This window comes from Bufo bufo, chromosome 9, assembly GCF_905171765.1.
Source record: "Bufo bufo chromosome 9, aBufBuf1.1, whole genome shotgun sequence".
Taxonomy (NCBI): Eukaryota; Metazoa; Chordata; class Amphibia; order Anura; family Bufonidae; genus Bufo; species Bufo bufo.
Window position 1 is genome coordinate 174,579,734 of NC_053397.1, and position 16,448 is coordinate 174,596,181.

General features: G+C 43.8%; 1 protein-coding gene across 1 annotated transcript in view; it reads left to right on the forward strand.

Moving 5' to 3' along the window:
• NUP210 (nucleoporin 210) overlaps nucleotides 1-6,648 on the forward strand; it is a 111,533-nt gene extending 104,885 nt beyond the window's left edge. Inside the window, exons 36-40 of the mRNA XM_040406850.1 lie at nucleotides 77-327; nucleotides 1,872-2,079; nucleotides 4,090-4,197; nucleotides 4,278-4,352; nucleotides 5,594-6,648. Of these exons, the coding sequence (XP_040262784.1) occupies nucleotides 77-327; nucleotides 1,872-2,079; nucleotides 4,090-4,197; nucleotides 4,278-4,352; nucleotides 5,594-5,688 (737 nt within the window). The 3' untranslated portion in view covers nucleotides 5,689-6,648. The remainder of the gene's footprint in view (nucleotides 1-76; nucleotides 328-1,871; nucleotides 2,080-4,089; nucleotides 4,198-4,277; nucleotides 4,353-5,593) is intronic.
• Nucleotides 6,649-16,448: the final 9,800 nt, after the last annotated feature.

Sequence of the window (16,448 nt, forward strand, 5' to 3'; positions counted from 1 at the left end):
TCTTTGCTGTCATAACAGTTTCATCTGAGCTGAACATGCAGGCTTCTCACCATTATCCTATCTGTACGATATCTAGGTCACTACACCTGTTCCCTCTCAAGACAGCAGCTATCAGAGAGCCAGCTAAAACATCTCAGCATGGGGGACACGTCTCTTACTGTAACAGCATCCGTGCTTGGGAATCATGTCTACAGAGAGCAGATCAGTGCGCTCGTGTCTGTTTACCCTGGGTTTTATGCCAATCAGAAGGAAATAGTTCTAAGTAATCATTATACAACAGCCGACATTAAGATATTTGGAGCTGCTGAAGTTTTGAACAGTCTAGAGGTGAGCTTTCCAATGGTAATCTTCCTTCTTTGTGATCACACATGTTAATGAAGTGCGAATCTAGTCATGTATTCTGGGTTTATCGATGTCGCATAATAACGTGTCACAGACCTCTTCCAATCCCACAAGTCTCATCCGTGCACCTTCCAGACAACGTACAGAGGACCTCCACCTCGAAATGAATGCATGCAATAATATTGCCGTAAAAAAGGAGTTGTCATCTCAGACTTTGATGGTCTATTGATAGGATTCCACCTCCGAGACCCGCACCTATCTTCAGAATGGGTCCCCTGAAAGTGAAGGAGAGTGCACTGTGCATGCGTGGCATGCTCTCCATTCATTCAGCATGCTTGGCTATTTTTGAAAGTCCCATAGAAATGGTTGGAGAGCACACTGTGCGAGCGCAGCCACCGCTCCATTCACTTCTGTTGGACTGCCGGAGATACCCAAGCCAACGCTTGGCTACTTTCGTAAGTTCCATAGAAATGAATAGGGCGGCTTCACATGCACAGCTGCTTTCCGCACACTTCGGGGGTCCCATTCGGTAGATAGGTGCGAGTCCCAGACCTATCTGACATTATTGACCATATTTTAACAATATGCCACCAATGTCTACGATAAGACAAGCACTTTATAAGTTCTTAGAAGGCATAGGATAATCAGATGGCCTCAGTTTCTTTTCTAACTAGTTTAATTCTATGTTTTTACTGCTCTCTCCAGCCCTTATGTAGCACTGTCAGCAGTTTGGCATGGTCAGAACTGCTGACAGACTCTCTTTAAAAAGTTTTGTTGTCTCCTGCTGTTCTGGCTTCAGAAAATGTGGCCATGACAGACGCTTGCTGGGGGTTTCTAAAGCCAAAGCCATGTCGATCAACAGAACACAGGGCCAGCTTCTATCTAAACAGGCTTCCCTTCATGAAACAAGCTTTGGCTGGATGCACATTTGTTCTGCAGCAATTGCTGCATAGGAATCGTAGTATTACATTGCAGCAAATTAAAATGAATGGCGGACGGTATGATACATGAATGGAAAATGCAAATGTGATCGCACACTACATCCAGCACTCTGCCCTCCATGCTGGACGAGACATTGGTTTATATTTTGGCCAAAGCATAGTAAGCCACTCACCGCGTCAAGGTTGTCTCATGAGTGGTCCCTAACTCTTGTTCCTACCTGTTCATGGGCCATGACAGCCACATAAAATCCAGGGAATGCAGGTCAGCATGCAAGCCAAGTACACTTTGCTTGTAACCCCGTCCGGTGCCATTACAGCTTTCATCGGATCCAGGGATGCAAGTACCAACATGCATGCTGATACATGAATGGACCAGGTCTGCCAGAGCTAATAGACAGGAGAACGGACTGCATTGTGGAATCCTGTCTGACATCCATATGTCCTAATATTGTGTTTGTTTGAGCATCTTCTTGCTAAGAGCATATGTATTGTGCGTATTCAACAATAGGTACATTATTACTTAGGACATAAAGGGACGCATGTACCACGGAATACAATCTGACTAAGCTTCCATGATTTCTTCCACAGGTAAAGGTTGGATCTCCAGTGGTGTCTGTCTATCGAAAAGAAAAGTCGTCTGGAGTTCCCAGTTTTGTAACCTATGAAATTGGCATTACTGAAGTACAGGCTTTAAACCAGGGATCATTTTCCACATCGCTTTCTGTTTCCAGTTACATTTCAGGCCAAACCCTAGATGTTCCCATCAGACTGATGGCAGCAACTGGCCCAGCATATGGTATGTATGTCTGTATCACTTGGAAAAGTGGCAAATAACTACAGATTTCATGAAGGTTCCTGGATTGATTTCTGGGTTCCAGTTATTGACGACTATCAGTAAGCCAAGAGATGGGTGTGGTCCAGTCCTCTGCACCACAATTGGTCAGGTGTTTAAATGGGCCTTAGCGGGTCTCATCCTTGTTTTCATGGGTCTGTCTACCTGCATTCTGTGTACTTAGTAGTGGCGAGGCAGATTTGTCCCATTCAAGTGAATGAAGTCTAAGTAGAGTGCCCCATGTTAACAGTGAAGAGGCCCGTAGCATGAGCACCAAGGCCCATGTAAGCAGCTCATCGGGGAGGAGGCTGAGAGTCAGACCACCACTGGTCTGATATTACTGAGCTATACAGAGGATGAGCCATTAATGTTCTAAACTGGGAAAATGCTTTTTTACCCGTTCCTGACCACCCACCATAAATATACAGCAGAAGTAGGGTTTTAAACAGCAGACACCCAGGGCTAATGTCTGCCGATCAGACATTTAATCCATCAGATGCAGTGATCACATGTGACCACGGTATCTGAGAGCCAAAAAAGTTTAAAAAAATATAAAAATTCACATCATCCCCCTTCCTTTTCCCAAAATTAAAATGAAAATAAATATACAATTACAGTACGAAAATCCCCTTACTATTAAAATCTAAAAATATTTATCCCATACTGTGAAAAATATAAAAATCGCCATTTTGTCACTTCACCTCACCCCGAAAAATTTAAGTAAAAGTCATACACACTTCCAAAATAGTAGAAACGTAAAGTACAAATGACCCCACAAAAAATGAGCCCTCACACAGCTCCATAGAAATAAGTTATGGGGGACAGAATATGGTATTAAAACACAAGAAAAACTATATACCGGTATATGAGGTTTCGTTGTAATTGTAGTGACCTGGAGAATAAAGGGTACGGGTCAGTTTTATCACATAGGAAATGCTGTAAAAAAAAAACATAAAACAGTGGCAGAATTTAGAAATTTTTATTTCCAGCTTCCCACTACATTGTATGCAACAGTAAGGCTAGGGCTACATGGTGACATTGGTCGAATGACAGCCATTGCAGCCAGGTTCAATAAATAGTGGTGATCCCATAGAAATAAATGGCATTGCCACGGCAATCGCAGGAAATCCAGCCGTGTTGGATGTCTTGTGACTGCCCTTGCAATCCCATTAATTTCTATTGAATCACTGCAACTCGGCGATCCTGTCAGCTAGAGCTGTCTCGCGACCAGTCTAGCCCTAGCATTATAGCAACACTCAAGGCCTGTAACTTAACCTGCCCCTACTCATGAGATTCAAGTAGTTGGAGTTTTGCTATTTTATAAGTGATTTGTTTTCACGTTTACTTCACTTCTTCTGAAACACTTTTAGGGCTCATTCACACAACTGTATGAATGGTTCCGCAGTTTTGCGGAACAGGTGCGGACCCGTTCATTTAAAAAAATATATACAACCTGTCCTATTCTTGTCCGCACATAGGCAGAACGCACACTGGCGGCATCAGAGTTTTGCGGATCCGCAATATGCAGACTGCAAAACAAGTTGCGGTCATGTGAATGTCCCCTAAACCTGCTACACCTGCATAGGATAGGAAACTCCTTATTCCTTCCTTATTTCAGGGAATGCAGCCACATTTCAACACTGCATATATAGGGATATTAATTTCCATTGACAGGGGGTTCATTTATCAATCCTGAAATGTGGTGTCAAATTTTTTTTGTGCAAAGCCATTGTTCGACATTTTACACTGCTCACTTCATATTTTGGAAGCGGGTGGGAAAGCAGGTGTGGTTAGCTATGTTAATGAGTTGTATGCCAGTTTAATTAACTGCACCTTGGCAAAAGGTTGCCAAAAAAATGTGCTAAATTTATAGAAGTACATTTTAAGAATTTTGGGTTATAATAAAAAAAATGATTTAAAAAAAAATTCCCCTCATGATAATTTGTCATTAGTCCCTGTTTTCCTGTCCTGCAGTGCCTTACACCGGGGAGCATGGCTTCTACAAGACCTTTATGGACTCTTATCCCGTGTTCTTCTTCACCTTGTTTGCTCTGATCGCCGGGGCAGCCATTGCGATCATAGGTAATGACAGACACAGCGATGTAAGAACATATCAGTCTGATGATTTCACAGTTAAAATAATTCTCTTTTTTTTTCTTTAGCTTTCTCACCAAGGGAGACTGTTAATCACCCAGCGTTCATCTCCACCTCACCTCCTCGGTCTGCACAAAACAATAGTATGTATTAAAGCCAGAGTAATTAACTTCACTAAAAGAGAAATTCTAGTTGGACGTTTACATGGAGTAACCCTTCCAAAGTGTAACTCCCCCTTCATTGTTTTAAGGAGCGTAATTTGATGTTTTTGAGTATGTGTTTTAATTTTTTTGGGGGGGGCTGGAGGGGGTTGTTAGAGAGGTGTCTGCACGTGCATGGCCTGTGGTCATTGACACTGCAATCATAAGATCCCATTCTATAGGACATTGTGGATTTTCTTTTTTTAGCAGATTCAGTGCTATGTAAGGCCTTTCCCACACATCCGTTTTTCACGGACGTGTGCTGTCCACGTTTTCCATGGGCAGCACACATACCCATTGCTTTCAATATGTCTTCACTGACCGTGGGTCAGTTAAAAATAAAATCATGGAGACAAGTACTACTTTGATCTGTGATGCAGACCAAACAAGCCCATTGAAGTCTATGGGCCTGTGAAAATCATAGACACAACACGGATGGCATCCATAGTGTGTCCGTTTTTCACAGAAGACAGATAGGAAATGCTCTTGAAATAAATTTTCAGCTGAGCAACATCCGTGAATTACGGATTGGACACGGAGGGTAAAAACGGATCCTTCACGGATGATACACGGACGTGACACTGACACGGAAATGTGGACGAGACCTAAGTGAATAGGCAAAATATCCAGATTTTCAAATCTGCAACTTAACCTATAATACTGCAGAAGAGTGGTATTTTTCACTATGGCCATTACAACAGCTGAAATCTGCGATGGAATGGTATACAGTAGGTTTCTCTGCAGCAGTCTTGTGTGAGCATACTGCTGATATTGGTTGGGGCCTTCCAGGATTTCTAAATAGGGCAGGATTAAAGTGTAGCTCCAGTTACAATCTCACCTGGTTTGACATTGGACTTGGAGAGGGACACTAGTGGTGTATTGATGCTATGGCACCTGAGTGTTGTCTGCACAGGTCCTTTTTTTAATTAAAAGGACCCGTGTGCAATACTCCTCTGGGTGCTGTCTGGTGGCCTCGGTGACTGTACTTGCCCAGCGTGCTCTAGCATCTCTTCCAGTGTCAGATCGGATAGGAACACCTCAACTCGGGCAATATATTAGTTTGTTATAATTCAGCTAGGTTTTATTAAACCATACGGCACCTTAATAATGTAAATTACAGGTACAGTTTAAAAAATGGTGAAAACGTTATAAAGTGTTTATCACGTCATCTTTGCCTTTTTTAGGTTTTACATCTGGATCGCCAACAAATTATTCCAATCACCACAGTCCAAACTGGAAGAATCCCGCACTGTGGAGTCCAGACTATGGTTCCAACTAAAGAAACAGGATTTACCAAAGAGCAGATCTATTTAATTTGAGTGCCTTTTGTATTGCATGTGTCGTGCAGTGCAGCATGAGGCTGACCTTTTTATGCTTTGTTTGTCGTGTTTGATGGTTGGGTTTATGCACACAAGGCCATTTTACTCTTCCTGATACGTGCGAGTCCCACTGGGCTGCTTGGGCCAGTATCTATCAGACTAGAGGGGTTACTACAGCCAGTAGGAAACCTTCAGATGTCGGCAGCCATTGTCGGCGCCGTCCACTTGATTTCATTAATGGAGAGTTATGATACTCGTTTGCGTTAACCCTTTGATTGTTCGGTACGTTTATTTTTTATGAAGATCAGATGGAATAGTTTTTTTTACTGTTGTAATTTTAGTTGTTCGTTTCAAGAATTTTTTATTTTTTTCATTCCTTATTTTTCTAGTCTGTCTCTCTCTAAAACGAGATTTGTGTTTTTTGTAATTTTTAGTTGACTCTATGACCACTTTGCCTTCAAGTAGAACTTAGATTGCTTTGTGCGTTACAGCTCGTTATGTTTATCTCAGGAATATTTTGCACTGATTTAGTAACTGTAGCCTTGCAATGTGAGCCTGACCAATTGGAAATGCATAGCTGTGAATTCATCCTGTGCACATTTATCCCCAGGAGCGACAAGCATGTCAAGGCCACAAGGCCCTGCTGTACTGCTAGCTTCTGGCTGCTCCACACGGCATAGTTTTTTTAGTGCTAATGTGTGAGAGGTGTCACGATCATAAATTATGTTGAGAAACCAAGATCACCAGGATCATTTAGTATTTCTGCATGGGAGTAGACTGCCCGGATCTTCCCTGCTTATCATAATTGATTGGATCTCCTGTAGTTTGCTTTGCTTGATTTAGCCGATCATTATTTTACAACTGGACAAAATGTCAGTCAAATCCAGATGTTTTCTGAGCAGACAGAAGTCTTTATTACATTATAAAAATTGCGGACAAGAATAGGACATGCTCTATCGGAGTCGAGGAACGGAAATCACGGATGCGGACAGCACACGGTATGCTGTCCGTATCTTTTGCAGCCCCATTGAAATGAATGGGTCCGCACCCGTTACGCAATTTTGACTAATACGGCCGTCTGAATGAGGCCTAATTCACACCAAAGCTGTGGATTCCTAAGGCCCCTTTAAACTGGCCAATGATCGGGCAGTTATTGGGAAGGAGCGCTCCTATCCAGTTATAATTGCCTTGCCTAAAGGCTCTGCCAATTGCAAACACTCATTCATCGGGTGAAAGCATCACTGGTGTTGTCACCTTAAACAATAGTTTCTGATTCTTGCCTGCTATGTTGGCCCATGTAAAAGGGCCTTTAAAGAAGCACATTGGCATGGAGATAATGAAGTCTCATAAAGAAATAGTTCTCCTCAATAAAGTGGCTATTTCCTTATTGATAATGCACATCAATAAGACTAGGACTCTATGTTCACACAGTGATTTCGGTAAAATCACTGGTTATTGCGCCTGTCACACAATCCCACTGATTCCCTGTAGGGGGAAATTGCAAAAATTCTGACATCAATCAACCTTGTTCCCCTTATACATCAAGACTGTGGTTCATGTAAAGCTAGTTTCACATCTGCGACCGCTGTCTGGCAGGCTGTTCCAGCAGAAAACAGCCCGCTGGACTTCTCTAGAATACTGCTCTCTGGTCACCATTGACTATAATGGGGTCCGGCAGAGATCTGGCCGCTACCCCGCAAATATGCCAGGAATCGCTCGGACAAAAGCAGCTGCGTGCAACGTTTTTGTCTGGTCAATTCCCAGCTTTCTATGCCGGAACAGCCTGCTGGATAGTACAGCCGCAGATGGGAAACTATCACAACCTGTGATTTATACCATAGAGAAATAGTACTAGTTACATATTACTTACATTCCAATATCTATACTTGTATACCTCACCCTTGTTACTCTATTGCATATCTTTTCCAGATATCATCACCTCCCTGTTTAATTGCGTTTTAATATTTACCATGCGACTGACAATTCATACTGGACAAATGATGCAACATTTTGCCCCAAATTGTGAAGTTATTGGGGGGGGGGGGGGGGGGGACGGACTCAGACCCCTTATGATAAGGCTGCCTCTAAGGAACTCTGAATATGAAGTAGATTTGTCCAGAATGGACCATAACCTTTAAATGTGAATACCTATGGAGAGGTTCTAGAGCCCATGATACATAGGTCTACTGACATTCAGCACTATATGTCTATACTGCCATGTTTAGTACCTTGTCTAGTGCGTATGGTTTATTTTATACACAAGCTTCCATCTGATCGTTTTGTTTTAGGTGATAATTGTACTGTGCAATGAAGTCCCACAAGAGATGCACAGTTTAATTTTAATGCATACTTCTTGTACTATTATTGATTTAGAGGGCACAGTGATACCGCGTGTTAAAACGGCTTAAATAATTCAGTCTGCCAGTTTTCAAGATAATAAAAATTTCATGGCCCATCACTTTTGTACTGGCGTCATGTGAAAGGGATCACTGTAATGTGTGTGATGGGAGGGATACAATGTGAAAAATGTGCTGAAAAATGTCTCAGGAGCTAGTGAAGTGTTCTCTACTCAAATACCTCGAGTTGTTTTTTTTCTTTTTTTTGTCCTAAAGATCAACCACAGTGAATATTCACACAACAATGTCTGTTCTTTTTATACTAAAATCGCTCACGGTCATCATTTTTGTTTTGCTTGCTGTTGTTAATGCCATTTGTGCCTTATTTTTACCGTGTCAGCTGCATTGCAACTTTCCTTTGTAAAATAAACAGTCTCTTAGTACATGCCGTTTGGTAACTTATTAAACTTTTACTCAAGGGAATACCTCAATGGTGGTCAAATAAAGCTAAGGCAATTCTATTCTCTAAAGCTATGGTACAGTTTATGACCAGAGCCGTCCATCAGCAGCCTCCATTGAATAACCCTGCCCATGGCGAAACTGGCTGACAGGTAAGGTTACGCCGAGCCAGGGGTGGACTGGCAACTTAAAGTGGCCCTGGAAAAAAATTCATAAAAGTGGCCCGGATCCAAACTGACAGAAGACAGGGCCAACCCAGGAAGGCGGGGTTAGCAATACCATATTGCGGCACAAGATACCGCCTCAGCAGAGCCTACATACTGCAGTGCATCATAAAATACCTCCCCAGAAGCTGGTCACCACCAGATGCCACGTTCTGCACTTCTACTGCAATTGCCTCAGGATGGCAATACAGTTGAATTCAGGAGTCAGAAGGGCACCTGCGGCCACCAGCCAGGTACATAAGTACTACAAGCACCCAACATTATTTAACCCTGGAAGCATCAGATCATTATTTGCCTGGCTGGCAGCCGTGAGTACAGCCCCCTGGGCATCGGCCCACCAGGAAAGTTTCCCTCTAGGGTCTACGGCCAGTCCGCCCTTGCGTTGAGCTATATAAAAAATTAGGCAGATCGCAACATTGAATAATACTCTTTGTGACAGAGCATATAGAGAGGAGCACAAATTAGAGCTGCTCACCTGGTGGTGTTAGAATCAGCCACAACAAGTCTCTACAGTATTAGAATGTATTGGCTCTGATGAGCCGAAGTTATTACTTTGCGAACTTCAGAAATTTATTGATTTATACTGTAAAAAAACATTTACCGAACTCTGGTTCAGTTCCAAGTGGTACCAACTTAAATGTGGATCATGCAAAAAAAGAAGCCAAATGTAAACACGATCTAGAAATGCCGTTTGTCTTCTCTGGACCAAAGCTCATTCAAAGGGGTTGCCCCACAAAAATATTCTGCATTTTTTAAACTAGCACCTGGATTTGAATACTTTAGTAATTGCATGTATTTAAAAATTTAGTACAGCCAGTGAGCTATTCAATAACATGTATCTGTATAGCGCCACCTGCTGTTTGTCTTTTTTTTGTTATTTCTCTGTCCACCTTGCTGACAGCAGCTGCTCAGGGTTGTAATAAAACTGAATGGAGCAAAGTAAAGAGAGATTCTTAGGCTGGGTTCACACGAGCGTGTCCGGATTAGTTCCGGATGCGTCCCGGTGTGTTGCGGCAAACCCGCGCGAGTAGGAATGCAATTGCAGTCAGTTTTCACTGCGATTGCGTTCCGATGTTCAGTTTTTATCGCGCGGGTGCAATGTGTTTTGCACGCGCGTGATAAAAAAACGACTGTGGTACCCAGACCCGAACTTTTTCACTGAAGTTCAGGTTTGGGTTCGGTGTTGTGTAGATGTTATTATTTTCCCTTATAACATGGTTATAAGGGAAAATAATAGCATTCTGAATACAGAATGCTTAGTAGGTGATCAATTGAGGGTTAAAAAATAAAAAAAATTAACTCACCTTGTCCTCTTGTTCGCGTAGTTCTCCCGGTCTTTAGTTCTTTAAAAAGATGAACTATGGGCTAAAGGACCTTTGGTGACGTCAGATCACATGCTCCAATCACATGGTACATCACCGCGGGGTTAATTGTGCGTATCATAGCCCCCTGTAAGAGATCAGGGGCTGCCAGGCAGCAGGGGGCAGATCCCCCCCTCCCTCCCCAGTTTTAATTTTATTGGTGGCCCCCCCTCCCTCTATTGTATTAATATCATAAGTGGCACAGTGTGCGGCCTCTCCCCCCCCCCCCCCCCCCCCCCAATACTTAGCAATGTTAGAAGCATCATACTTACCTGCTGCGCTGTCTGTGACCGGCCAGGAGCTCCTCCTACTGGTAAGTGACAGATCATTAAGCAATGCGCCACATAGACCTGTCACTTACCAGTAGGAGGAGCTCCCGGCCGGTCACAGACAGAGCAGCAGGTAAGTATGATGCTTCTAATATTGCTAAGTAACCTTGGCAACCAGGACTGCAGTAGTGTCCTGGTTGCCATGGTTACCGATCAGAGCCCCAGCGATTAAACTGGGACTCCGATCGGAACTCTCCGCTGCCACCAATGATCGGAGGGGGGGGGGGGGGGAGAGGAGGCCGCACACCGGCCCCCAATGATATTAATACAATAGAGGGGGGGCGCACACTGGCTACCAATGATAATACAATAAAGGGAGGGAGGGGGGGCCGCACACTGGCTACCAATGATAATACAATAAAGGGGGGGCCGCACACTGGCCACCAATGATATTCAAACTGGGGAGGGAGGGGGGTCTGCCCCCTGCTGCCTGGCAGCCCCTGATCTCTTACAGGGGGCTATGATACGCACAATTAACCCCTTCAGGTGCGGCACCTGAGGGGTTAATTGTGCGTATCACAGCCCCCTGTAAGAGATCGGGTGCTGCCAGGCAGCAGGGGGCAGTCATGTACACAGTTCGTAGTATATTCTAACTTGAAGTGTCCCCATCACCATGGAAACGCCTCTGTGTTAGAATATACTGTCGGATATGAGTTTTCACGATGTAACTCAAATCCGATGGTATATTCTAACATAGAGGCGTTCCCATGGTGATGGGGACGCTTCAAGTTAAAATATACCATCGGATTGGAGAAAACTCTGATCCTAAGGTATATTAACTCCTGACTTTACATTGAAAGTCAATGGGGGACGGATCCGTTTGTAATTGCACCATATTGTGTCAACGTCAAACGGATCCGTCCACATTGACTTGCATTGTAAATCAGGACTGATCCGTTTGGCTCCGCACGGCCGTGGATCCTCCAAAAATCAAGGAAGAGCCACGGACGAAAAAACGTTTTGCGGACCGTGAAAAAATACTGTCGTGTGCATGAGGCCTAAGTCAATGGAGATGACTGACACAATAGAAAAGTGATCCGTCCCCCATTGACTTACAATGGTTTTAGAGACTGATCTGTCATTGCTATTTTAAAGATAATACAATCGGATCAGTTTAGAACAGATGCAGATGGTTGTATTATCTATTCTAGACGGAAGCGTTTTTGCTGATCCATGACGGATTCAGCAAAAACTCTGCTGTGAAAGTAGCCTTAAAGTGGTTGTCCACGTTTGATGACCCATCCTCAGGATCCTGAGGATAGGTCATTAATATAAATAACACAGACAACCCCGTTAATGAAATCCTGATCCAGAGTGCTATGTGCCAAAGGTTCACCTTTCAACAAGACAATGTCCCTAAGCGCTCAGCCAAGACAACACAGGAGTGGTTTAGGGACAACTCTGTAAATGTCCTTTAGTGGACTAGTCAGAGCCCGGTGTTTGGAGAGACCTGAAAACGACGGTCACCATCTAAGGCTACTTTCACACTAGCAGTTTTTGCGGATCCGTCATGGATCTGCAAAAAACGCTTCCGTTACAATAATGCAACCACATGCATCCGTCATGAACGGATCCTGTATTATGTCTTCTATAACCATATATCTGTCTTGAACACTATTGGAAGTCAATGGGGGACGGATCCGTTTTCTATTGTGTCAGAGAAAACTGATCCGTCCCCACTGCAGGCAGCGTTTTGGTGTCCGCCTCCAGAGCTGATTGGAGACTGATCGGAGGCAAACTGATGCATTCTGAGCGGATCATTTTCCATTCAGAATGCATTAAGGGCAAAACTGATCCGTTTTGGACAGCTTGTGAGAGCCCTGAACGGATCTCCGAAACAGAAAGCCAAAACGCTAGTGTGAAAGTAGCGTAACCTGACAAAGACTTAGACCAGGGATGGCCAACCTGCGGCTCTCCAGCTGTGCCCAGACTGTTTACAACTATCAGCCTACAGCAGGGCATGGTGGGAATTGTAGTTTTACAACAGCTGGAGAGCCGCAGGTTGGCCATCCCTGCCTGCGGCCCTCCAGCTGTTGCAAAACTACAACTCCCAGCATGCCTGAACAGCCTACAGGTATCAGCCTACAGCAGGGCATTGTGGGAGTTGTAGTTTTACAACAGCTGGAGGGCCGCAGTTTGAGGATCTCTTAGTGGATCTGCAAAAAATCCATAAATCCAGGTGTGCAAACCTATTGGTATCATACCCAAGGCTGTACACAGTGCCAAATATGCTTCAGCTAAGGCTAGTTTCACACTAGCGGCAAGGAACTCCGGAAGGCTGTTCCGGTGGGTGAACAGCCTGTCCGATCCGTGCTGCCGCTAGTGCACGCGTGCCCCCAGGCTACTGCTCCGGCCCCATTGACTATAATGGGGCGGGCCGGAGTTCCGGTGGCAGCACAGCAAACATGCTGAGAGGCGGCCAGAATAAAACTACGACATGTAGTTTTATTCCAGCTGCCTCTCAGCATGTTTGCCGTGCTGCCGCCGGAACTCCGGCCCCCATTATAGTCAATGGGGCAGGAGCGGTAGTCCGGGGGCATGCGTGCACTAGTGTGAAAGTACCATTAGTCCTGAGTAAAGGGTCTGAATACTTGCATCAATGCGATATTTTAGTTCTACTGTTTAGCGATGATTTCGAACATTCTGTCTTCACCTTTGTCATTAATGGGGTATTGAGTGCAGAATGATGGGGAGAAACTTGGCTATCTTTTTTCTTTTAGCACAAGGCCGCAATGTAACAAAGTATGAAAAAAGAAAATATAGCTTAGTTTAGAAAACTTTTCAGTATGTGATACTTCACACAGTTCTTCACCATCATGGAGATCATCAGAGGCATAACTACCATAGCGGCAGACCATGCAACTGCTATGGGGCCCAGGGCAAGAGGGGGCCCAGTTGGGATCCTCTCCTCTTTTACTGGAAGTGAAAACTTAATCAGGACTCTATCCTCTAAAGCAGGCATGCGCAACCTGCGGCCCTCCAGCTGTTGCAAAACTACAACTCCCATCATTCCCTAACAGCCTGCAGCTACACTGCCCGTCTAAAAAAAAGAAAGTCGCCACCAAAAATATTTAGTTGGACCGCCTTTAGCTTTGATTACGGCACGCATTTGCTCTGGCATTGTTTCGATAAGCTTCTGCAATGCCACAAGATTTATTTCCATCCAGTGTTGCATTAATTTTTCACCAAGATCTTGCATTGATGAGGGTAGAGTCTGACTGCTGCGCAAAGCCTTCTCCAGCAGATCCCAAAGATTCTCAATGGGGTTAAGGTCTGGACTCTGTGGTGGCCAATCCATGTGTGAAAATGATGTCTCATGCACCGAGAACCACTCTTTCACAATTTGAGCCCGATGAATCCTGGCATTGCCATCTTGGAATATACCCGTTCCATCAGGGAAGAAAAAAAATCCATTGATGGAATAGCCTGGTCATTCAGTATGTTCAGGTAGTCAGCTGACCTCATTCTTGGAGCACATACTGTTGCTGAACCTAGACCTGACCAACTGCAGCAACCCCAGATCATAGCACTGCCCCCACAGGCTGGTACAGTAGGCACTAGGCATGATGGGTGCATCACTTCATCTGCCTCTCTTCTTACCCTGATGCGCCCATCACTCTGGAACAGGGTCAATCTGGACTCATCAGACCACATGACCTTCTTCCATTGCTCCAGAATCCAATCTTTATGCTCCCTAGCAAATTGAAGCCTTTTTTTCTGGTTTGCCTCACTGATTAGTGGTTTTCTTACGGCTACACAGCTGTTCAGTCCCAATCCCTTGAGTTCCCTTCGCATTGTGCGTGTGGAAATCCTCTTACTTTTACTATTAAACATAGCCCTGAGTTCTACTGTTGTTTTTCTTCGATTTGATTTCACCAAACGTTTAAGTGATCACCGATCACGATCATTCAGGATATTTTCCCGCCACATTTCTTCCTCGAATACGATGGGTCCCCACTATCCTTCCAGTTTTTAATAATGCGTTGGACAGTTCTTAACCCAATTTTAATAGTTTCTGCAATCTCCTTAGATGTTTTCTCTGCTTGATGCATGCCAATGATTTGACCCTTCTCAAACAGACTAACATCTTTTCCACGACCACGAGATGTGTCTTTCGAAATGGTTGTTTAAGAAATGAGAAGCCACTCATTGCACCAGTTGGGGTTAAATAAGATAATCGCCCATGCAGTAATTATCCAATAAGAGGCTCATAACTATTTGCTTAGTTAAATCCAGGTGGGGACTTTTTTTTGGACAGGCAGTGTATCATACTACAGAAGGGCATCGTGGTAGTCGTAGTTTTACAACAGCTGGAAGGCCGCAGGTTTAGCATCCCTGCTCTAAAGGAGGAACTTTTAGCAAACGAGGCAGTGGAAAAAATGGCCCAAGGGTCATTGAAAGGGGTTTAGGCGGAAACCCTTCTGTCCTGTGTGGGGGGCCTGGTTTGATCCTTGCTATATGGCCCTTCTCTATGTACGCCACTGATGGAGATGGCATACCGATGACACATGGAGTGACTTTTACACTTGCATATTTCCGTTTCTATTTGTAAAGCCTAAACCTGAAAGTGTGAATCTGCTCAATATATATACTTTTTATGTTTAGTTTCCTGCTCCTGGATTTGGCTTAGAAATAATGATGCAAAATACCAAGATACTGCCGTGTGAAAGTGGCCTATTATACTGTACATCAATCAAACAGATGCAGCTTGCTTTTTTTTTTGCTGTTCATCAAATTTATCTTCTATGGAAATATTATAATGCCGTATTGAAGATCTGTAGTATGTTGATTTCAGAGGAAGCTTCTATGCCAGGGTAGTTAAGACTATTTGTGCCCAGCAGATGTCAGTGTAATAAAACTAGTGTCTATAAAAGAGCAATATTCTCTTCAATGCAACATTTATGAACTGCAGTTCTAGATGGGCTTTTTTTTTTTTGTTAAAATAATTTGGGACAAAGTTCTTTTAAACAAATCCCTCTTGGTGATGTTCACGTGTGTACCTATATATTGTTTAATGTAATACTGCAACACTACTGATATACAGTAGTACAAATACATAAACCTTAAAGGAGTGTCCTGGTCCAGGATAAGCTATTAATATCAGATTGTTTTGTGTGGTTTTTTTTTGGAGGGGGGGAAGAGAGAGGCTGTACAAGCGAGGATAAAAATCTATATCTTATTACAGAAAAATTCCTCTTTCTCCATTTATCAGACTATTGATTTGTGGAAAGAATGCTGACACCTGTCAATTTTCTAAAACTATATTAAAGAGGAGGTATAGGGTCGGTATAGAACATGCCTTCTAAGCTCGACTGAGGGATTATAGACCTGCTCTGTGCCATGACAGTGAGTAGTATGATATGGTGTACCAACTAAACCTTAAATAAAATTCACAATCAAGAAAGCAATGCCTGAGAAGAAAGGTGGTATAGTTGGGTATCCGTAAACATTCTTAGGCCTCACCAGACCGTGCAGACTTAGTCTAGTTTTTAAGAGAATTTATTCAGTCAAAAATTGGGACTGGTTCCTAAATAAAGGATGTATGCAGGGGTTTGTTTTATTCCATCCTTGATTTTGGTTGAAAAATAACATGCAGAAACTGCACTGGGCTGTACTTGGATCACTGGTGCTGATTTAGGTTCAGTTTAGAACTGTGCAGGGTCTGTCCTACACCGACCTTGTCCAACATAAGGCTGGTTTCACATGAGTGAGTTCCACGCATCGGACTCGCAGCATGAGTCAGTGAGAGCACCCGTCCTGACCTCCCAGCACTGCCGGGGGTCGCATAGCGTTATATTGATTTATGATGCTATGTAACCCTTAGAGTTCTGGAATGTACTGGAAAACGCTGACATAATGCCGTCAGTGTTATCCAATACATTTCAGAACTGTAAGGGTTACATAGCATCATAAAGCAGTATAATGCTATGCGACCCTGTCAGTGCTGGGAAGTCAGGACGGGTGCTCTCGCTGATGCACACTGCGAGTCTACTGCGTGGAACTCGCTCGTC